We start from the raw sequence: 23,101 nt of genomic DNA on the forward strand, positions 1-23,101 counted from the left end.
CGAAGGACTTGTATACATGTATATAAGCCAAACCAATGGACATGGACAACAGGGGGATGGGAGCATGAGTGTGCGGGGGTGGGTGGGGGATGGGGGGAGGTAGGGGGTTAATGGGGGGGGGGGTGAGGACACATTTGTAATTCCTTAACTAATAATAATAAAAAAGAGGGTTTGTATGTCAGTTGCTGGAGAGAGAACAATTAAGACAAGAACTGAAAAATCACCAATAAATTTGGTAACCAGGATATTACCAATGACCTTAACAATAGCAGTTTGAATTGAATTGTCAGCAGAAACCAGATTGCACATCTGTTGAATGAGAGTTAAGGGCTGGGTTGCAAATGTTGAAGCAATTCCTTGAAAACTTTTGAAGAGGAGATGAAAACTTTAGCAGGATTTAGACTAGGACTAGGATTGCTGGATAAAATACAGGTTGCCCAGTTAAATTTAAGTTTCAGATAAGCAATGAATAATGTTTTGTGGTAAATTACACATAAAATTGGCCATTTTAAACAAAGTATACAATTCAGTAATATTTTAGTACATTGATATTGTGCAACCAATCATCACTATTTAGTTCTGGAACATTTTCTTCACCCCAAAAGAAAACTCCATACCCATTAAGCAGTCACTCTATATTATTCTCTTTCCCCAGACCCTGGCAACTACTAATCTGCTTTCTGTCTATGGGTTTACCTATTCTGAATATTTTTTAAAATGGAATTATATGTAAAATGGAATATGTACCTTTTTTTTTGGTCTGCCTTCTTTTATGTAGCATAATGTTTTCAAGGTCCATCCATGTTATAGCATATACCAGTACTTTATTCTTTTCTATGGCTGGATAATTTTCCATTGGATGGATACACCATATCCATCTGTTGATGGGCACTGGATTGTTTTGGCTATTATAAATAGTGTTGCTGTGAATATGTGCAAGGTTTTGTTTGAACACCTGTTTTCAGTACATTTGGGTATTTTTATGTAGGGGTGAAATTGCTGGGTCATATGTTAATTCTATATTTAACTTTCCTACAGTGGCTGTACCATTTTAAATTCCCAACAGCAGTGTACTAGGGTTCCAGTTTTGCTAACACTTGCACTTGCTATTTTCTGTATTTTTAAAAATACTCTGGTAGTTCTGAAGTGGTTTTGATTTGTATTTCCCTAGTGACTAATGGTATTTAGCATCTTTCAATCTTTTTAAATATATATATATATTATTGATTTTTTACAGAGAGGAAGGGAGAAGAATAAGAGTTAGAAACATCGATGAGAGAAAAACATCAATCAGCTGCCTCCTGCACACCCCTTACTGGGGATGTGCCCACAACCAAGGTACATGCCCTTGACCAGAATTGAACCTGGGACCCTTCATTCCGCAGGCCGTCGCTCTGTTCACTGAGCCAAACTGGTTAGGGCTCAATCTTTTTTTTTTTTTATCCTCACCTAAGGATATGTTTTTACTGATTTTAGAGAGGAAAGAGGAGAGAGAGAGAAAAACAAACAAACACCACAGCAATCAGTTGCCTCCCATAGGTGCCCCAACCAGGGATCTAACCCTCAACCTGGATGAGTACGCTGGGTGGGAGTCAAACCCGAAACCTTTTGGTGTACAGGATGATGCTCCATCCAACAGAGCCATCCAGTCAGGGCAGCATCTTTCAGTGTTAACAATATTAAGTCACCAGTCCATAAACACAGAATGTCTTTCCATTTATTTAGGTCATTTTTTTTTTTTTCCAGAGAGGAAGGGAGAGGGAGAGATAGAAATATCAATGATGAGAGAGAATCATTGATTGGCTGCCTCCTGCATGTCCCTCACTGGGATTTGAGCCCACAACCTGGGCATGTGCCCTGACCAGAATTGAACTGTGACCTCCCGGTTCATAGCTCAATGCTCAACCACTGAGCCACGCTGGCCAGAAATGGTCGTCTTTAATTTCTTCCATCAACATTTTATAGTTTTCAGTGTACAAGTCTTAGCACCTCCTCAGTTAAATTTATTCCTAAAATATTTTATTTTTTGATGCTGTTGTAAATGGGATTGTTTTAATTTCCTTTACAAATTTCTCCTTGTTAATGTATAGAAATACAACTTGATTTACCCTGCACTTTTGCATAATTCTTTTATTAGCACTAATAGTTTTTTGTATGTGTGTTTTCTATATATAGGATTATATCATTTATGGATATAGATGGTTTTAGTTCTTCTGTTCCACTTTGGGATTCCCATTTACTTATTTATTTGCCTAGAACTTAGAGTATAGAATTGAACAGAATTGGTGAAAGTGGGCATCTTTGTCTTGTTCCTGATCTTAGAGGGAATGCTTTCAGTTTTTCACCATTAAGTTTATTAGCTTTAGGGTTTTTTGTTGTTGTTTTTGTTTTAAATATATTTCTTTATTGATTTCAGAGAGGAAGGGAGGAGAGAGAGATAGAAACATCAATGATGAGAGAGAATCATTGATCGGCTGCCTCCTGCACGCCCCCTACTGGGGATCGAGCCTGCAACCCAGGTATGTGCCCTTGGCCGGAATCAAACCTGGGACCCTTCAGTTTGCAGGCTGACGCTCTATCCACTAGCCAAGTAGGGCTAGCTGTGTTTTTCTTTTTTTAAAAAAAACAAACTATGTTTTTATTGATTTTAGAGAGAGAGAGGAAGAGCGAGGGATAGAAAAATGGAAGCATCAATCAGCTGCCTCCTATATGTCCCTGTTGGGGATTGAGCCTGCAATCTGGGGATGTGCCCTGAGGGAATTGAACTGGTGACCTCTCAGTTCATGGGTTGGTGCTCAACCCTTGAGCCACACCAGCTGAACTAGCTGTGGGTTTTCATAAAAGCCCTTTATAGTGTTGAGGAAGTTCCTTTCTATTCCTAGTTTACTGGATAAATACTAGATATAAGTGGGCATTTAAAATTTATATTTGCTAAGTTGGCATCCCTAAAAAAGACACAGCACCAAGGCAGGGGTTTTTTTGTTTGTTTGTTTTTTAATATATTTTTATTGATTTCAGAGAGATAGAAACATCAATGATGAGAATCATCTATCTGCTGCCTCTTGTACGCCCCACACTGGGGATCGATACCACACCCCCAGCATATGCCCTGCCGGGTAATTGAACCACAACCTTCTAGTTCATAGGTTAATGGTGGACCACTGAACCACACCAGCTGGACAAGACAGGGTTTTTTGATGGGCTGTTAAGGCCAGAAAAGACTTGAATGTTGTTTACATGTTAAGGAAAGGGACTAGTAGTCAGATAAGTTGAGAATTTTGTAGAGAGGCAAGAACACATGGAATAAGGCCTGAGTAGAGGGATGGAGTTAAGGTTCATCTGGTTTCCCACAGAATTTTGCTAACACTACTATTAAGGCACTGAGTAAATGGTATTAGAACTCTGTCCATGTCCTTAAAGAGTCTGTGGGACGCTTTAAAGTAAAAACTATACCCAACTCTGCCTTGCTTTGAACCTATGAATTTTTAAAAACTGTCTTGTGCTTAGCATAATGCCTTGCACATATTAAACCTTTGAAGGGTGAATTGGCTCCAAGTGTGTAAGATTGCAGGCTTCTTTTGGGCCCACACCTGTTCTGGTCTCCTTGTGTACCTCTTACTGGTGGGTGTCTGTGTGGGATAGGCTGGGACAGCTGTCTTTCATTTTAACCAGCTCTAAGAAGAATTCACATAAGTCAGTATTTTCATGGATGGACAAGTAACTCAATTTTGAAATTATAAGAAGCATTGTACTTCTTTAAAAGCTGAAGTGCCCAATTTATAAAATTGCTCAGTGCATTGGTATTCCACCCACTCTTTGAGGTTAAATGCTTTTCTCTTATTTGACAGGTAATCTTTTCTTTTTCTTTTCCGCCCCTCAGTAACCTGTTTGAGCCTAGTCTTTAAACTGCCAGAATTACTTTCCATTACCTTTTCGTGAGACTACTCAGCTATGGCAACTTCTTTGTAGGCCAAAGGAAGATGGGTGCTGAGGTGTTCGGTAAGTGTCATGGTCACCTTGCTCTCTTCAAAATTATCCCTCCACACTTCCCCACCCCTAGATTCTGAGTCCTCAACAACAAAAAGGTTTGCGTAGTTGCTTCAAGTTCCAAAGAAGCACAGACAAACCTCCAGATAGGATGACCAGTTTGTCCCGTTTACCCTCCTGGTTTTAGTGCTGAGAGTTCCACATTCTGGAAATACCTCAGTCCTGGGTAGACTACATTGTTGATCAGCCCACCTTTGGGTCTCTTGTCAGTCCTTCCCTTGCACTTCCCCTTACTCAGCCTGACTACAGGGAGACACAGGAGAAAGGTCTGTCTCCGTCTGGACATCCAATCCTACAGGGGCTGTCAGTTACAAGAAATACTGCGGGCATGCATATAGAGTCACAGTCCCCTCTGATACCATCCTGAGACCTCAGGAACCCATGCAATTGTTTAACTACGTACTTCAACTTTAAACATATGAAAGAAAGAAAAACTTATCCCACTACTCTAATATATTGCTTTTTTTAAGTTTCTGCATGTCCACTATTACCTCCCAAACTCTTCGATGTGTACGTATTCTTAATACAGATTTCTAACAAATGTGTGATCATAATTCTTCTATTTCGTGATATATATATATATATATGAGAGAGAGAATTTTTCTACATAGTCATTTATCATTTAAGTGACAGGTACACCAAAAATAAATGTGTCACTCAAGTTTATTTCTTACAATGTGGGCAGTGGAATTAACTGGAGTCTTCACTTGAGGGGCTTAGAACTTAAACACTTCTGTGGTACTAGAGTATTTAGACATATAAAGTAAAAGGCTTCTTAAAGGGCAGTACAAGACATCCTTGTGAGGGAACTGTTCTGTGTCTTGATTATGGTGGTGATTACACAAATCTATGCATAGAATAAAACGGCATAGAACTAAACACACAGGCACACACAAATGAGTGCATGCGAGACTTATGAAACCTGAATAAGATCCATGGATTGTGTCATTGTCAATTTCCTGGTTTTGCTGTTATACTATAGCTAAGCAAGACCTTACCATGGAGGAGGGAAACTGGTTAAGGACAGTAAGAGTCAAGACATAGAGATGGGACAGTGTGAGGCAGGTTCAAGAAATGTTGAATATGCCTCTAGCTAGAGGGGGAAGGAGGAGGCAGAGCTGGAAAGGCGGATGGAACCAGATGGGGAGGGCCTTGAAAGTTATGCCAGGGGGCTCCAGACTACTTTACCTGGTGGCCTAGGGATTGTTTTTCCAAACCACAGATCAAGAATCATGTCCTCTCCATAGATCTCTCTGTATTGGTTATTATGACTGTACAGGAACTTACAGTGATCTTAAAAAGTTAATTAAAATTTTTTTAAATGAAAGATTTCTTATAAGGTAGCTTTGAAATCCTTGTGAGATACTCAGTAATATATTAAACATAGTTCATTTTTTTCCTTCCTCATCTTAAAGAATAACCCTCTCTCAAAAAAAATTTAAAGGAAAAAAATGTTAAGGGAAAAATGATAGTGCTAGTTTCCTTCTAAATAGTTTGTACTTTGATACTCATTTGATGTCTTCAGAAAGCCATTTGCAAAGATAGCCCCTTGTGTAGTGCAAAAAAGACGACAGGAACACATCAGCGAGGAAAGGAAAACCCCATGAAGGGCAAATGCTTCTCAGTGGTTCAGAATTCTGTTGTCTAGGAGGTCCATGGCAGACTTTTCTGTTTTTAAATATGTTTTATTGAGTTTTTAGAGGAAGGGGGAGGGATAGAGAGTTAGAAACATCAATGCGAGAGAAACATCGATCAGCTGCCTCCTGCACACCTCCTACTGGGGATGTGCCCGCAACCCAGGTACATGGCCTTGACCGGAATCGAACCTGGGACCTTTCAGCCTGCAGGCTGACACTCTAACCAATGAGCAAAACCGGTTAGGGCCAGACTTTTCATTAGTGTCATTTCTTTTCCTGGTTTTAAGCCTGCTATGACTTCCCTCTGACCAGTGGCTTTCAACTTTATTTTTTATTACAACCCTTAGTAAGAAATAACTTTTACATCAAAATCTAGGAAGGGAGGGAGGGAAGGAGAAAGATTTAGATACCTATATCTGTATCTATATCTGAAACAAAACACTTTTCACCCTCATGTGTGCTACACTCTGACATTTTCTTTCTATTCTTAATGTTTTTCAGTGCGGATTATGGCTTAGTAATTTGAGTTCATGATTCTTGATCTGTGGTTTGGAAAAACAATCCTTAGGCCACCAGATAAAGTAGTCTGGAGCCCCCTGGCATAACTTTCAAGGCCCTCCCCATCTGGTTCCATCCGCCTTTCCAGCTCTGCCTCCTCCTTCCCCCTCTAGCTAGAGGCATATTCAACATTTCTTGAACCTGCCTCACACTGTCTCATCTCTATGTCTTGACTCTTACTGTCCTCTCCCTAGTACCTTTCCCCTTTTCTTCCTGTTCTTTCTTGAGTCTTGGCTCCTATAGTCAAGCATATATTGTCCATTGTACCATTAGCATGTCCTATCTGTCACTCCTCAGAAATTGCCCGTGAGGTCAGGCATGTGTCCTAGTTGTCCCCAGTTCAAAAGTTACTCCTGTGAATTCTTCCCTGACTTCTGGGTATACTTGGCCAGTGTTTTTCAATTTTTTTCCATCAAGAGTATAATAAGAAATATATTTTATATTGAATCTGGTATATACACTTGCTGTATACAGTATATTTGTATGAAACAGAAACAAAAGTTTATCACATAATGCTATGTGCACTTTAATATTTTATATTCTTTTAGGTTTTTTTCTTATTCAACCTATAACTTGATTTCAGAACCACAAATTGAGAAACATTGATTTAAGCCATTCTTCCCCACTCTGTCATCTGCAGAGTTTTCTGTTATAAACCTTTACTTTCCATAATCACTGTTAGAAGGAAGTCTGTAGTGCTTCAAGACTTGGAAACAGGACCATGAAGTTAAAATTAAAAAACTACACACACACACACACACACACACACACACACACACACAGTGGCCAGATTATTATGACTGGCCAGATTATTATGACTGGCCAGGTTATTATGACCACCCCATCAGTACTTTGTTGAGCCACCTTTTGCCTTCAATACTGCGGCGATTCTTCTTGGCATTGACTCCACGAGATGTTGAAAGGTGATGTGAGGAATCTGACACCATGCCTGATGAATAGCACTGTCCAGTTCTGTAAGATTTGATGGTTGTGGAACCAGCTGCCTGATGGCTCTTTTAACTTCATCCCACAAATGCTCAATTGGATTGAGATCTGGTGATTGTGGGGGCCACCTAAGCAAGGTAAAGTCTCCCTCATGTTCTTGAGACCACTCCTGCACAATACGAGCACCGTGTCATGGCGCATTGTCTTGTTGGAAGAAGCCATCTCCATTGGGATACGCCATCAACATGATAGGATGAACTTGATCAGCAACGATATTTAGGTATGTTGTGCTATTCAGACCTTTATAATGATCTGGCCCTCTAGCAACTTCAGCGGGAAATTATAGCTAATTTGCCTACAAACATCAGGTAGTCATAATAATCTGGCCACTCAGTGTGTGTGTGAGTGTGTGTGTGTGTATATATATATATATATATATATATATATATATATATATATATATATATATGAAACCAAACATACACATTTTAGCATAGAAACCTTAAAATAATGCTTATTAGAAAAGCAAGTTATAAAATGATACTCATGGTATATTATCATTAAGGTACATTAAATATACATAAAACTACTCTATGTTGTTTGTGGATACACACATATCTATACTGATTTGAATGAGAGACACCAAGTTCACATACTTGCTTCTTGATAAAAAGGGAGAAGAAATAGGATTGGTGGTGGGTTTTGTTTATGCCTTATAAATTTTGCTTTTAACACTGAAATGAGAAGCAAACATGCTGAAATGTTAACATTTGCTAAATCTAGGTGGTGGATATATTTATATTATATTAATTATATTATAGTATACTGTCATACTATACTAGATGCTCAGTGCATGAAATTCATGCACAGGGGCGGGCATTTCCTCAGCCCGACCTGCACCCTCTTGAAACCCGGGACCCCTTGGGGGATGTCTGGCAGTCAGACATCCCTTTCGCAATCCAGGACCGCTGGCTCCTAACCGCTTGCCTGCCTGCCTGCTTGATTGCCCCTCACCACTCTGCCTGCCTGCCTCATCGCCCCTAACCACTCACCTGCCTGCCTCATCACCCCTAACTGCCTTTGCCTGCCTGCCTCATCGCCCCTAACCACTCGCCTGCCTGCCTCATCGTGCCTAACTGATCCCCTGCCTGCCTGACCACCTGAACCACTTGCCTGCCTGCCTGACCACCCCTAACCACCTCTGCCTTGCCCCTACCGCTGCAGCTTTGTCCGGAAAGTCGCCTGGAAGGATGTCCAGAAGGTTGTTCTGCTGTTCAGTCTGATTAGCATATTATGCTTTTATTATTATAGATTATAATTTTTACCTTTTTATCTGAAGTATTTTGTAATAAAAAGAAAAATAAATCTCTGTAATGAAAATTGACATATCTGCTTATAAACCCGTTAACTTGCTGTCTTATAATGCCATTATTATCTGGCTCCAAACTACTTCTCTGAACTGCAGGGAACTTTAATATCTCATCTAAAATTAAATATGAGCAATCAAATTCAGTACAATTTGAAAAACATTTAAGGAAAAATCTGCCACAATCAAATAGAACCTACCCTAGGAATAAAAGTAAGGTTTAAAATTAGAAAAATGTGTTATATCTCAGTCTGTTAGATAAGAAAAAGAATAAAAATATGCAGAGAAAATCACACAAAGAATGGTTGCTGTTGTTTAATATGTTGTTTTATAATGATTTGAGAGAGAGAGGAAAGGAGCTGGGGTAGGGTTCGGGGGAGAGAGAGGGAGAGAAACAGAGACATTGATGTGAGAGATAAACATCGATCGGTTGCCTCCCATACCCACCAACAGGATAAGCCCAAAACCTGGGTATGTGCCCTGACCAGGAATCAAACCAGAGAGCTTTTAGTGCATGGGATTATGTTCAATCAGCTGAGCCACACAGGCCAGGGCCATAGTTTTTTGGTGTGTTTTTTTTTTTAATATATTTTTATTGATTTTTTTTTTTTTACAGAGAGGAAGGGAGAGGGATAGAGACTTAGAAACATCGATGAGAGAGAAACATCGACCAGCTGCCTCCTGCACACCTCCCACTGGGGATGTGCCCGCAACCAAGGTACATGCCCTTGACCAGAATCGAACCTGGGACCCTTCAGTCCGCAGGCCGACGCTCTATCCACCGAGCCAAACCGGTTTTGGCGGTGTGTTTGTTTTTAACTATGAAAATTAAATGCTTTGTTAACATAAACAGAGTATTTCAATCTGTACAATCAACATTATGTCCAAAGATGAAGCACTGGAGTCATCTTCTAATGGGAGCAAAACAAGTAAAGCAACTCTATTATTTCTTATAATTCTGGAAGTTCTAGCTATGTGTAATAAGATGAGAGACAAATAAGAGTCACCATTTTGAGAAAAGGGCTCTCATTATTATCGACATTGTAGAAGCTTCCAAAATAACCGAAAATCTGTTAATGAGTTTGTTCAATGAGACAGCTGAACACATAACGAAGATACCAAAGCGAAAAGCTTTCCTATATATAGGACTAACTGGTTAGAAAAATTAATGGGATAAAAGAATCCTATCCATAAATAGCAAGCTTAACAAGAAACATGCAGGACTCCTTTAGAAAAGTCAAAATTGTACTAAGACACACATCTACTTAAATTTTTTTTATCCTAATACTGTAATAGGATAAAGTTGCAAACAACCTAGTAAATGTCCAACAAAAGGAAAATGGTTTGTTATTTATATACCATCCTGTTCCAAAATTATTGTAGGGTAGCTTTCACAATATAAACTGACTTAAAATTAAGTGAAGAATTCAGGTAAAGATAAATTTGAGGGATGGACCACAGACTTTATTCTGAGTGTTGTAGCAGCCAAAGTAAGGAAATGATCATGATTAATTATACAATTCATATTTATACCATAAAATACCGAGTTGATTGGAAGAAACAGCTGTTCCTGGTACTGAGACCAGAGTGTTCTCATGGTTCCCCCAAAGAAGATAACTGCTGCGTAGAGAATTATCATTTTGATAACCTAATGCAGCAAACAGCGCCCGACTTCGTAGAGCTGTTTCTTTCTTTTTTTTAAAATATATTTTATTGATTTCTCACAGAGAGGAAGGGAGAGGGATAGAGAGTCAGAAACATCAATGAGAGAGGAACATCGATCAGCTGCCTCCTGCACATCCCCCACCGGGGATGTGCCCGCAACCAAGGTACATGCCCTTGACTGGAATCGAACCTGGGATCCTTCAGTCCACAGGCCGACACTCTATCCACTAAGCCAAAGCCGTCAGGGCTCGTAGAGCTGTTTCTTACTGAACTCCTTGCTAAGGGGCCGCACAGAACCAACCTCTAACAGTTTGGTAAAGAGTATTTGCCGTGGAGGGAGGAATGTGTGACAGTTACGGCTAGGATAGACATGAAGGTAATTCAGTGCACACTGAGGGGGCAGCTCTATGGAGTAATACATTGTAGAGACTAAAATTGTGGTTCTCAGCTGAGGTGTTGTGTTACCCTGGTGTCCTGTGACTCCACAGATTGGCCACACTGAATTTTTATCAGTGTGTTTATTTTTGCTATAGTTGAGGGTCCACACTGCTAAGAAGTCTGGAATATGAATGCACAAGTCACCAGGGAGGCCAGGCAAGGAGGCATGAAGTGCTACCTAGGCTGGCAATAAAAAGAATTTCACGTGGATGGACTGAACAGTTTCCGTAAATATTCTCTAAAATTAGATTTGGTAAGTACTGTGTAGAACAAGTAGGTTGTTTCTGTCAGATATAGGTTCAAATGTTTTAATAGCTGACTAATGGAATTAACCCCTGATGAGGTAAGATACTAGAAGGCTAGCTTACCTAAAGATTTCCTTAAAACACTATTTAAGGTTTGATCCAGCACATGTTGGAAAGGGCAGTCAAGGTTTCCAAATTCCTACATAGTAGAGCATAGCCACATTAATATTAAATTTGGAAGAATTGATTTGTAAAAAATGAATGATACTGCCCTGGCCGGTCGCTCAGTGGTTAGAGCGTCGACCCATGGACTGAAGGGTCATGGGTTGGATTCCCGGTCAAGGGCATGTACCTGGGCTGCAGGGGCACGTGTGGGAGGCAACCAATCGATGTGTCTCTCATATTGATGTTTCTCTCTCTCTCTCTCTCTCTCTCTCATTTTCTCCATCTCTCTCCCCCTCCCTTCTACTCTCTCTAAAAAATTAATGGAAAAAATATCCTAACTCCTTGAGTGAGGATTAAAAAAAAAAGAAAAATAGAATTATACCAAACCTTGACCTAAGTAACAGCAAAAAAGAAAAAGGAAGATATCCATATAACTTCCTGGCAAATCCTTCACGGTAAATGGTGACCAAGGAGATAGTAACCAGGGTGGTTTGGGAAGGTTTATATATGAGTTCCAGTTTTACTTTTCTTTGAGCCTCAAGTTTCTTCATCTGCAAAACAAGGGTGTTAGTACTTACTTTAGGACTAACCAGTTGGTAAGATTTAAATCTAATAGAATCCCTGGTAGCCTCCTCTAAGCCATTTTGTGTATGTGGTATGCTTTTATTACTAGAGGGTCCTTGTCTGATGATTCACTAGAAGACAAGGTTTGCTGAGACACTGTAGATAAGACCTTTTAAATTACTTCATTGATTGGTGGGGCAATCAGATTCTTTCCTTTCAGGTGTCTGAGGTGGAATTTTAAAAAGTTATGAGATAACATTTGAAAGCCCTTTGTTTAGCCTTACCCCTCTCATCCTGATCATCTCTCAAGTCCAACCACAGATTCAGGTGTCTGCATTAGGGGTTAAAGACTTTTTTCATTTGACTTTATACTCACAGGAAAGCTCTTTGTCATGGCTCCAAAAAGACCCTGCCCAACTTGCTCTGATCTTAGCATTTAAGTTCTCAGAGAAATTGATTTCATGACATGTAGAATAATTTAAAGTTAAAAGACCACAGTGTGCCCTGACCGGTGTGGCTTTGTTGGTTGGGCGTCATCCCATGCACCATAAGGTTGCTGGTTCGATTCCTGGTCAGGGACATGCTCAGGTTGTGGGCTCCATCTCCTGTAGGGGGAGTTCAGGAGACAGCTGATCTATGTGCTGCTTTCACATCAATGTTTCTTATTCCCTTCCTCTTACTCAAAAGATTAATTTTTAAAAATCTTAAAAAAAAAAAAAGACCACAGTGTGAAATGTCCAAGAAAATAGCAAGGAGATAGGAAGAATATAAATGTTGGTGAAATTGATGCTTCCCACTAGGAAATCGAATTAATTCTTCAAGTAATTGGCATTGCTACCTCTGCCAGAGTTTGTTTTTTCCCCCCTGGAAGAGAAAAAAAGGCCTAAGATGTGGACTGTGGGGTAGAGATTATTGCAGACTAGTGGTCCTTTGTCTTACTAATATTAGCCACCACTCAGCATTTTTATATTACAGCAAAGTTTCTATCTCTTTTTCCTTACCAAAGCCTTTCCCATCAAGGCAAATAAGGTAATAGAGAACTCCCTGTGGCAGTGTATACACACACATACAGGGTGGAGCAAAAGTATGTTTACAGTTGTGAGTACACGAAACAGTTTATTCTTATATTATTTATTATTACACTAGAGGTCCGATGCATGAAATTTGTGCAAGAGTAGGTCTTCCTTCTCCAGCCTGCTGGCACCCAGGACCCAGGAGGCCCCACCCACCTACCCCAGCCAGCTGGTCAGTGGCCTGCACCTCCCTCTTTGGGGCGATTGTGGAGCCCCCCGATTGATCACCCTGCCGGCTGGTGGCCTGGGCCTCCCTCTGCGGGGCGATCATAGGGCGATGGCCAGGCCCCAACCAATTGCATCGCACCCACCTTGGCTGGCCTGGCGCCAGTGGGTGTCAGCGTGGTCCTGGATGGTTGCCCGGATGGTCATTCCGCTGTTCTGCTGGGTCGATTTGCATATTATGCTTTTATTATACTGGATTATTTTCCATGGGAGGAACTGTAAACCTACTTTTGCCCATCCTGTATATTTACTAGTATATATACATAAACACACACACATATATATATATAGACAAATACTGTAATAGTAATGTAAAGGATAATTTTTTTAGAAATTTAATAAAATTGATGGACCTCTAGCAACACCTACGAAAAAAATAATAGAAGAAACATTATCAATATGAATGTAAAAGGAGATACCTCTGCAGTTTAAAGGAAAAATTTTTAATTGTGATAATAAAATGTATTCTCATGTGTAAATGTTTAGGTATGACCATGCTGGAAGGCATAAAGAAATAATCAGAAGCTTTTTTTTTTTTAATATATTTTATTGATTTTTTACAGAGAGGAAGGGAGAGAGATAGAGAGTTAGAAACATCAATGAGAGAGAAACATCGATCAGCTGCCTCCTGCACATCGCCCACTGGGGATGTGCCCGCAACCCAGGTACATGCCCTTGACCGGAATCGAACCTGGGACCCTTCAGTCCGCAAGCTGACACTCTATCCACTGAGCCAAACCGGTTTTGGCAATAATCGGAAGCTTTTACCAAGATGTAGAATCACCTAGAATGTAGACAGATGCAGACTGTCAAGTGTATTAGCATTACTCTCAGTGATGTGGTTTTCAGAAATGGTAAACACATCTTGGTAAAGATCTGAACAAAACCAAGTACAATCTTCTTATGACTTACATGGAAGTTCCCTTCCTAGAAAATTTAGCATTTATTAAAACCACGTTAAATTTACTTTGTGTTTATAGGTAAAACTGTGTTAGGGACTAGGCTGAGCTAAATATTTAAAGGTCCCATGGCAGATCTTCACTTTGCAGAAACTGCCCACTAAAATGTTACAGGACACCCCACATGCCTGGCCTCTGCAAGGGGACTTACTGATCATGACAACAAAGACCCCAGAGGGTGGCTCTGTCCCTATTGGGTAACAGAGCTTTTCATGGTCTTGTTGACCAGATGGTAAAGCATAGAATGGCTGCCTGGCCTTGCTCAAGGAGTTCAGATCCATTGGACAAGCTTGCCTCTGGGAGGGATGTTCCTAGCGGCTTCCCTACACCTCTACAGAGAGAACCGAAAGCTATTGGACATGGGTTATATTTTTCTTCCAATTTTATTGCACTGTAACTGACATAACATTGTAAAAGTTTAAGATGTTCAACTGATTTATTTATATACTGCAAAATGACTTCTGTAATAAAAGTTAACATCCATCACTTCACATAGTTTTTTATGGTGTTGAGAACTTTTAAGATATACTCTCTTAGCAGTTTTTAAATATACTAGTATAGTTAATTGTAGTCACTATATTGCACAGTATATCTTTAGAACTTATTTCTCTTATGTTTAGAAGTTTGTACCTTTTGACCATCTTTACCTGTTTCCCCCTTCTCGGGCATTGGTCATTAAGATGACTATTTGGATTAGCTGTCCTATTAAGCTGCTTTCCAACCCTAACATTTTCTGTTTCTCAATGTTTTTTTACTTTTCTTGTTTTTGTTTTAATAAGAAAATGTAATTGCATTGAAGTGTTAAATAATAATGCTTAGTACCATTATGATTGTTTTCTGTGCCCCTTCCCATTTGAAACCCTCAGGGTAAGTAGGCTTGTTCTTTCTCTGAGCTCAGCCGCTTTGGGCCCTACCTTTCCTGTGGGGAGACCCCGGTAGAGCTGACTGTCTCTTGCCTCCACTGGGTCTTGAGAAGAGCTCCAGCCCAAGAACCAGCGTCTTTGGCATCCTGCTCAGTCTGCGGTAGCAGTCTCCTCCACCATTGCCCAGCATCACATGTCAGATAAAAAGAAAGTGAGGATAGGCCAGGAGAGATGTGTTTATGAAAGTTTTTGTTGTTACCCTGTTTGAGTCTCTTCTCTTAGCAATCCACTCCTAAAGGTTTGCAATTGAATTTTAACTTGTCTAATACCAAGTTTTATTTTTTATTTAAGGCTATTTCTGATGCTTGGAAGCTATCCTTTCAGCCACAAAGATGGTAATAAATCTTTGCCTCCCACAGTTCAGACCAAGAATTTCATGCAACAAGGTAAACAAAAGAAGTATATACACATAAATAAATTCACTATATCTGTTTTTCATGTGGTTTTCCCCCCCATTTCCTGTGAACTTAAGTCAGGCTTAATGTGCTTTCACAAACCTCGTTGTTTTAGATTCCACCAGATGGTATTGAGATAAGATTGGGTCAGGCTGCACCTATAGAGTCAGACAGTACCATTGCAAGGTGAGCTGTGACTCATTTTGTGGATATTGTATTCATTGTGATGATAAATTTTAATTTTACTCAAAGTCAGTTACGGTTAGAGACACTCGTCCTCCACTTTCTCACCCCCCTGTTCTTACCATTTCAAATGCTAGGAATAATGGCTTGTATTTTTTATTTGTATTCCTTGTTCTTCTTCTTCTTTTTATTTTTATTTTTTTGTCTTACTGCCTTTATTCCTTGTTCCTTTTTTAAAAAAAATCCCTTAGCTTAAAAAATATATATATATATTGTTATTGATTTCAGAGAGGAAGGGAAGAGGGAGAGATAGAAACATCAATGATGAGAGAGAATCACTGATCGGCTACCTCCTGCACACCCCCTACTGGGGATTGAGCCCGCAACCCGGGCTTGTGCCCTTGACCGAAATCGAACCGGGACCCTTCAGTTGGCAGGCCAACGTGCTATCCACTGAGTCAAACTGGCTAGGGCTTCCTTGTTCTTTACATGAATTAAGCTGCCTCCCCTTTTGTACAAGGAGGGTGTGTTTTCACGGCTCAGAGCAGTGGATAAGGAAGTTCAAAGGGGAGAATTGAACCCCTCCCTTAATTTGGAGTTTCTGCACTCAGCGTACTATTTTAGGTTCCCAGATTGTTAAGGTGGCTCCTTCGGACAAAGATATCTTAAAATTTCCATTGGTTATAACAAGTATTAGAAATATTAAAAGATGAAGAGGTTATTTACAATCCTATCTTTTGCACATGCACTGTTTTAAATTTCCCATCATATTTTGTGATCTTTGTCCATGTGCGCACATTTTTTTAAACCAAGTTCCATCATTTATAGATTTACAAGAAGCTTGTTTGTTATGCCTTCCTAGGGACCTTGTTGTAATGGGTAGTCCAAATACAAAATTGAGAACTTTAATGAACATCTTTTTCCCCCCTAAATATGCATGTTTTCATTTTCTGAAATAAAAAACTACCAATTTATATGCCCTGTTTCCACAGAGATGTTATTTTCAAGGGATTTTGGCTGGGTTGGGCAAAGTTTTCTTGCTCCTATTTTTTAAGAATAGACAGTACTTGGGGGATACTGTTGCCCTCATATTGGGTGCCTATAAAAAAAACACAGGAGAATTTGAAGTAATAGAGGAAATTTTAAAATGAGGAACTCCAGGTTTTCTTTAAAAAATTTTCTTAGAAGTGGCAAATTCTTGGAAACTAGTTGTCTTCATTTGGATCTCATCAAATCAATTTGTCTCATATTTGTCATTAAATCTAGATATCAGCTGATGGCTATGAAGTAGAAAATCTCATCTCTGAAGACCTCACAAAGAGAAGTCGTGGTTTTAGGACGGAGTATTTTATTAAGCCACCAGTCTATGTGACTGTTTCCTTTCCCTTCAGTGTGGAAATCTGTAGGATTAACATAGACCTCACAGCTGGGGGAGGCCAAAATGTAACTGGCCTGGAAATGTACACGTCCGCCTTATCCAACAGAGCATCTTGGAATACCTCTGAGTGCCAGACACTGGGCCCAGCTGAGCCATCCGTCCCGGACAAGGAGGCGTTCACCTTGGTAGGCAAAGTGTTGTTGAAAAACCAAAACCAGGTGGTGTTTAGCCACAGGGGCTTCAAGGCCAGGCCACCATTTGGCCCGATAGAAGCCACACTCCCCTCCCCTACTATTGTGGCCCAGGAACTCTGGAATAAAGGACCTCTTTCCCTTAACCATGTGGCCCATCTCAAGATCTGTATCACCCACGTGACAGGCAGTGGAATCCCTTGCATCAAGCGTTTGGAAGTGTGGGGTCAGCCCGCCAAAACCTGCTCTCAGGAGGTAATAGATGGTGTCCTGCTGGTTGCCTCCAAAAACCTCTCCCAGGACTTGGCTCTGCAGGTACCGGCCTTGCCCATGGAGAGTGACTGTGACCCTGGGGGTGAGTCTGGGGGCCAGCAGGCTCCCTCCAGCCTGCAGGAGCTGGCTGAGGTATTTCAGGATGTGCCTGAGGAGTTCCTGGATCCCATCACCTTGGAGATCATGCCTTGCCCCATGCTCCTGCCCTCAGGCAAGGTCATCGACCAGGCCACACTGGAGAAGTGTAACCGCAGTGAAGCCACATGGGGCCGAGTGCCCAGTGACCCTTTCACAGGGGTAGCCTTTACTCCACACTCCCAGCCCCTGCCTCACCCCTCCCTGAAGGCCCGGATCGACCATTTCCTGCTCCAGCATTCCATCCCCGGCTGCCACCTGCTTGGGAGAGCACAGACTACATTGGCATTGACCCCTTCTTCCGTTGCTCTGCCATCTCGGAAAAGGAAGATGGAGCAGGCTGAGGATGCCCCAGACAGTAGTAGCCTTGATGTCAATGCTTCCGGTTTTTCTACCACAAGCCTGGTCTCACCCTCTACCTCAGAGCACACTGCTAAGAAAATGAAAGCTGCCAGTGAGCTTGGTCTGACACACATGGACTGCTCAGCAGGTAACCCACCGCCCCCTGTCCATGCCGGTTGTCATCTTTACTCCCAGGTGACACTTGGCACCATTGCCCTTTGTTTTTGCCTTGTCAGCTTAAATTACCCCAAATCTTACTGGCTTAAAGTACCACCCAGTCACACCTCACAGCCCCTCCAGTCAGGAAGCAAGGTGTTGCTTGGCTGGATTGTCTGCTTCAGGCTCTTCCCAGCTACTGTCAAAGTGCTGGTGGGGCTGTTGTCAGCACGAGGCTCACTGGGGAAGGATTCCCTTCCCGGCTCACTCACATGGTGGTTTAGGGTGCGGCTCCCTGCGGAACTGTGGCCCTGGAGGCTTCACTTCCTTGTTGGCTGGTGGTCGGAGACTACACTCTGTTTCTTGCCATGTGGGCCTCAAGGGCAGCACACAGCGTGGCAGCTGTGTGCACAAGGGTGTGCAAACAAGGTGGGAGTTGGCTTTGAATAATCTAACCCTGGAGATGACATCCCATCGCTTTTGCTGTATTTTGTGAAAAACAACACACTAAAGTCTAGCTCACTCTAAGGGGAGGGGGGATCCGAGGGCCCGAGGTGGAGTTCACGGATCATTTCAGATCCTCTTCCACACCGTCTGTTCCTGTTTTAGTCACTGTGTTGATCTAAGACTGGTGGTTGAATTTCGTCTAATGCCTTTTCAGTATCAATGGAGATTAATTGTAATTTTTTATCCTTAGGTTTTTAATGTGAGAAAGCACACTAACAGACTTCTACATATTGAACCATTGTTACATTCCTGGAGTTAACTCCATTTGGTCTTGCTTCTTTTAATGGGCTGCTTGATTCTGTTTGCTAGTGTTTTATTTAGGATTTTTGCATTCATTGGTGAGACTGGACTGTAATGTGAGTGTGTGTGTGTGTGTGCGTGTGCATCATATTTGTTCAGGTTTGGTATGGATGATTTATTTGCTTCATAAGACAAATTAGAAGTTTCTTTTTCTAATCTCTGGAACAATTTAATATTCAGATCACTTACACTGTTTTTGTTTGTTTGTCAGTTCTCACCAGAGGATATTTTTTCCATTGATTTTTAGAGAGTGGAAGGGAGGGAGTGTGAAGGGAGAAAGAGAGAGAGAGAGAGAGAGAGAGAGAGAGAGAGAGAGAGAAAGAGAAAGAGAGAAAAATAGAGAAACATCTATGTGAAAGAGACACATTGACTGGTTGCCTCCCGCACACACCCTGACTGGGCCTGGGATCAAACCTGCAACTCAGGTACGTGCCTTTGACCGGGAATTGAACCTGCAAGCCTTCGGTGCTCAGGCTGGTGCTCTAACCACTGAACACCACTACCCAAGATACATAATTTACTCTGTACATGTTTGGTATTATTCCCTGTGATGGTCAGTGCCTGGTGCTTTGGCAGCTAGCTCTTTGACAATCTTTTCTTTTTCTTTATGAAAATTCATCAGTGTAGACTTTATTCTTTTAATTTCCTCTCTTACTCTAAAAATCCTGTGCAAGTAGCGCACTTAAAGGTTCTACCTGTGTCTCTGTTTTTGAGTGTAAATTATAGCTAACACGACCCCCAGAAACTCCTGGAAGCATCTGAAGTGTGATGAGCGAGACCAGGAGAAAGGTTTTTAGACCTGGATGTCTGTGGAGGTCTCCGTTGGTGCTGGCCTTGGCAGATTTGTTGGTGCCACAGAACCATGCTGACCAGTGGTCCTTGAAGGTTCCAAGCTGATGTCCTTGTCCTATAAAGTATAGACCAAAATAATTCCCTCTCCACTTTGGGCAGTTTTGTGAACCAGGCAGGTGTCCGAGCCCTTCCTTGGGCAGCTGCCCCCTCCACCCATGGCCTTCATCCTGTGCCCATTGCTTGGCTTTCTGTAGACCACACAGAGAAGGCCCCCGATGGTGCAGTGACAGTGAGGTCTTCCTTGTCCCACTCAGTAATAACTGCTTTGCTTTACCCAACAGGAGAGCGTGCAGGCCAGCATCCCTGCAGAGCAGCGGGGTCTCCAGAAGGGAGGAGAGGGAAAGCGCGGATTAAGGCTGCTGGGGAGGGAGAGCAGGGGTACAAGGCTGCATGTTTGCTGGCTGCAGTCATTTCCTGGCCCACAGGGAGGCCTTCAGGAAGTAGGGTGCAGTTCTGCAGGGGAGCCACAAGGTGGCCCCGACCTGCCCGTGCAGTTCTGCAGGGGAGCCACAAGGTGGCCCCGACCTGCCCAGCAGTTGTCCGGAGGAGGAAAGCTGGTACAGAGCCCATGGTGTGGGTGGGTAGCAACTGCCAGGGTCCCCATTGGGATGTATTCTGCCATCACAACCCACCAGTGGACATCGGAAGACTTTCCTTACATTTGTGTCTGTTTAAAGTTGGAAGTGCTGTTTTTGTAGACCTCAGTGGACTTGGTGTTTTGGTCTTTTTTTTTTTCCAAACCTCTCTCTGGATATTGTTGTCAACAGGGCCAGTGTCCCATGAGCAGAAGCTGTCACAAAGCTTGGAAATTGCCTTGACATCCACCCTTGGCTCCATGCCCTCCTTCACGGCGCGGCTGACCAGGGGACAGCTCCAACACCTCGGCACAAGGAGGACCAGCACTTCCTGGAGGGCAGGCGCTGGCCCGGGTAACATGGGTCCCGTCCACCTCCTCGGAGTCCTTGAATGGGGTGCTGAGCCATAACCCCGGGGCTCCCTGGCCCCTCATGCCCAGTTTCTTAGCTCCAATACCCAGGCCTCTTTCCTTCTCCAGCGGGGAGCTGACGGACAGGCTGCCTGTGAAGTTTGACTCTTCACAAGAAGAGCTTTCTTTAGGCAACTCTTAGTGATTCTGTGGACGTAGATACCCTGCTGTGTTTTTTTGTGTTTTTTTTTACGTAAGTTTATTATTAATTGTCTGTCCTGAGGACTTTTGTTTGTTTCTCCTCTTTAGTTTATTTTTCTTATCTAGTTTGTCTCCCATCTGACCCCTGGAGTGTTGTATGTAAGTGTGAAGTTTGGGGTTGAGTATGTCACCTTCATTCTTTCCTATTAACATTTTCTTAGTCTTAGAAAAGAACAGTGGTAGCTTACTGAGCCAATTTTTGCCTAAAATGAACCTGGGACCACACTGGATACTGGAATTGATTAGGATATAAATGGAGGGCCTGACTGGGGTGCCGGGGCATCTTCTCCACGATGAAACCTGGTGGGGCTAATGGTAAGGCGCACACTTCTTCCTCCTGCCCGTCCAGAACCAGGCTCTCCTCTGCTGTCTGGGCCGCAGGTCATCTCTTCTGCCTTCGCCCCGAGCTCCTCTCTGATTGTTCCCATCCTGACCATTCCCCAAAACTTATCTTGTCCAAATGACCAGCATTTCCACGTCCATAAATGAAATGGTCACTGATCCTCTGCACAATATCTGATGAGGCTGATCAGCCCCTCCTTTTTTTTAAAAAAAAATATGAAACACTTCCATATTTAAATTTGCGTGTCATCCTTGTGCAGGGGCCTGCTAATCTTCTCTGTATCGTTCCAATTTTAGTAGGTGTGCTGCTGAAGCGAGCACACCCCTTCTCGAAACACCTTCTCTCTTGGCCTCCTAGATGTTACACTCTTTTTCTCCCCATTTCAGTGATCCCTCCTCAATTTCCATTGTTGACTCTCCTCTTCAATACTCTGGTCCTGGACCCTCTTCTCTCTGTCCTCTTTGTCACCCAAGTGAGAGCCCGCTGGCCAGTGACTGCCCATGTTCACCTATAGCTTTGATCTTTCCTGGAACTCAGACCCCGACCTCCCTAACAGCTGCTTGACGCCTCCACGTGGAAAACTCATGGATATCTTGAGTGAACTTAACTGAGAAGAGCTCCAAAGGTTCTCCCACCCACATCCCCTCCCACACCACTGAGGGCAAAGAGAAGCATCTTTTTTTTTAAAATATATTTTATTGATTTTTTTACAGAGAGGAAGAGAGAGGGATAGAGAGTTAGAAACATCGATGAGAGAGAAACATCGATCAGCCGCCTCCTGCACGCCTCCCACTGGGGATGTGCCAGCAACAAAGGTACATGCCTTGACCGGAATCGAACCCGGGACCCCTTAGTCCACAGGCCGACGTTCCAGCCCCTGAGCCAAACCGGTTAGGGCAAGAGCAGCATCTACCGTGTGGTCAGGCCTACAACGTGCAGGCCACCCTTAGTTTTCCTTCAGTGTCCTCACACTGACGTCCTCTTCATCATCGTCTTGCTCATACTCCTCCGGAGGAGACCTCAGCGTGGTCCTCTGCTCCACTGCCTTCCTGCTGTGCTCCCCGGGCCCCTGTGGCAGCCCCCCTACTTCTAACAGCCACGCTTTCCCTGCCATAGCCCGTCATCCTCTTGGAAGCTCGATCATTCTCTTCCACTTCTTAGAATTCTTCCATCGCATCCCATTGAACTTGGAATAAATGGAAACTCCTGCTGCCTGTGAGGTCCTGCATGCTCCAGCCCCTGCCCTCCCTGCTCTGCCATCTCATCTGGAGCCACCCTCCTGCCTCACACCCCTCTGTCTTCTTTCTCTGATGGACCAGCCATTCTTTGTCCTTGCTGTCTCGTTCACTCTTTGCATGGCTGGCCTCTTTTCATTCCTATGGCCCTTCCCTAAGAGGCCACCCTTGCCCTCTCCAGAGGTGTGTGGATTGGAAGAGAAAGAACAGCCTCCTTAGGCAAGGCCATGAGGGAGGGAAGAACAGGTGCAGCTTGGGCAGGGGGTGGTGGGCACCTGCCCACTGTGGCTCTCATTCAGGAGTCCCTTTGGGAAGTGTGGAAGGAGAGAAAGCCAGCAGACAGGGAGGGGATGATGGCTGGGGAGGGAGCTGCCAGGCTGCAGGGCTGAAGAGAAGCAGGCCCCAGGCTCAGCTGGCAGGTCTGCTGCCAACAGACCTCAGCTCTGCTCTCTAGTGACTTCTCTACCCCCTTGACCTGCCCAACCCTGACACACAGGAGCATTTTCTGCCTTTTCCTTTTCTTGTCACACCTCACCTTGTAATTAATCAAGGTTGTCAGCGTGAGTTTGTGCCTTGCTCGCCTTGGGAGCCTATCCCAAGGGAAAGTGCATCTTGGGAGACTGGGACGAAGGGCCCAGCGCTACCTGGCTTCCCTGAGAAGCGCTCTTTTTGAGCATTTATGGGAACACCGAGATTTGATGATCTTGTGGAGGCCTTCCAGCGTCCCCAGCTCCCTGGACCTCTGCTCTCAGATCAGCCAGAGGTGGCCTAGGGAGGGGTGCAGCCAAACTGCTGCAGGGGTAGAGGGTGGGGCA

General features: G+C 43.0%; 1 protein-coding gene and 1 non-coding gene across 11 annotated transcripts in view; one reads left to right on the plus strand and one right to left on the minus strand.

Moving 5' to 3' along the window:
• Positions 1 to 23,101, plus strand: part of UBOX5 (U-box domain containing 5) — a 40,044-nt gene that overhangs the window by 16,070 nt on the left and 873 nt on the right. For 3 of the 10 annotated variants that reach the window (XM_059705715.1, XM_059705718.1, XM_059705717.1), the window contains 3 exons: positions 15,102 to 15,196; positions 16,655 to 17,855; positions 20,290 to 20,451. In XM_059705715.1, coding sequence (XP_059561698.1) covers positions 15,143 to 15,196; positions 16,655 to 17,855; positions 20,290 to 20,451 — 1,417 coding nt within the window. In that variant the 5' untranslated portion in view covers positions 15,102 to 15,142. Of the gene's footprint in view, positions 1 to 3,880; positions 4,000 to 6,185; positions 6,266 to 7,448; positions 7,468 to 10,751; positions 10,910 to 11,497; positions 11,522 to 15,101; positions 15,197 to 16,654; positions 17,856 to 20,289; positions 20,452 to 23,101 lie in introns of those variants that run through there. The other 7 variants (XM_059705714.1, XM_059705723.1, XM_059705720.1 and 4 more) reach the window with 6 other exon arrangements.
• Positions 21,261 to 21,371, minus strand: LOC132240319 (U6 spliceosomal RNA). Its single transcript, XR_009454249.1, has one exon. It is a non-coding gene; the product is annotated as a U6 spliceosomal RNA (small nuclear RNA).

Source organism: Myotis daubentonii, chromosome 8, assembly GCF_963259705.1.
Source record: "Myotis daubentonii chromosome 8, mMyoDau2.1, whole genome shotgun sequence".
In the NCBI taxonomy this organism is placed as follows: Eukaryota; Metazoa; Chordata; class Mammalia; order Chiroptera; family Vespertilionidae; genus Myotis; species Myotis daubentonii.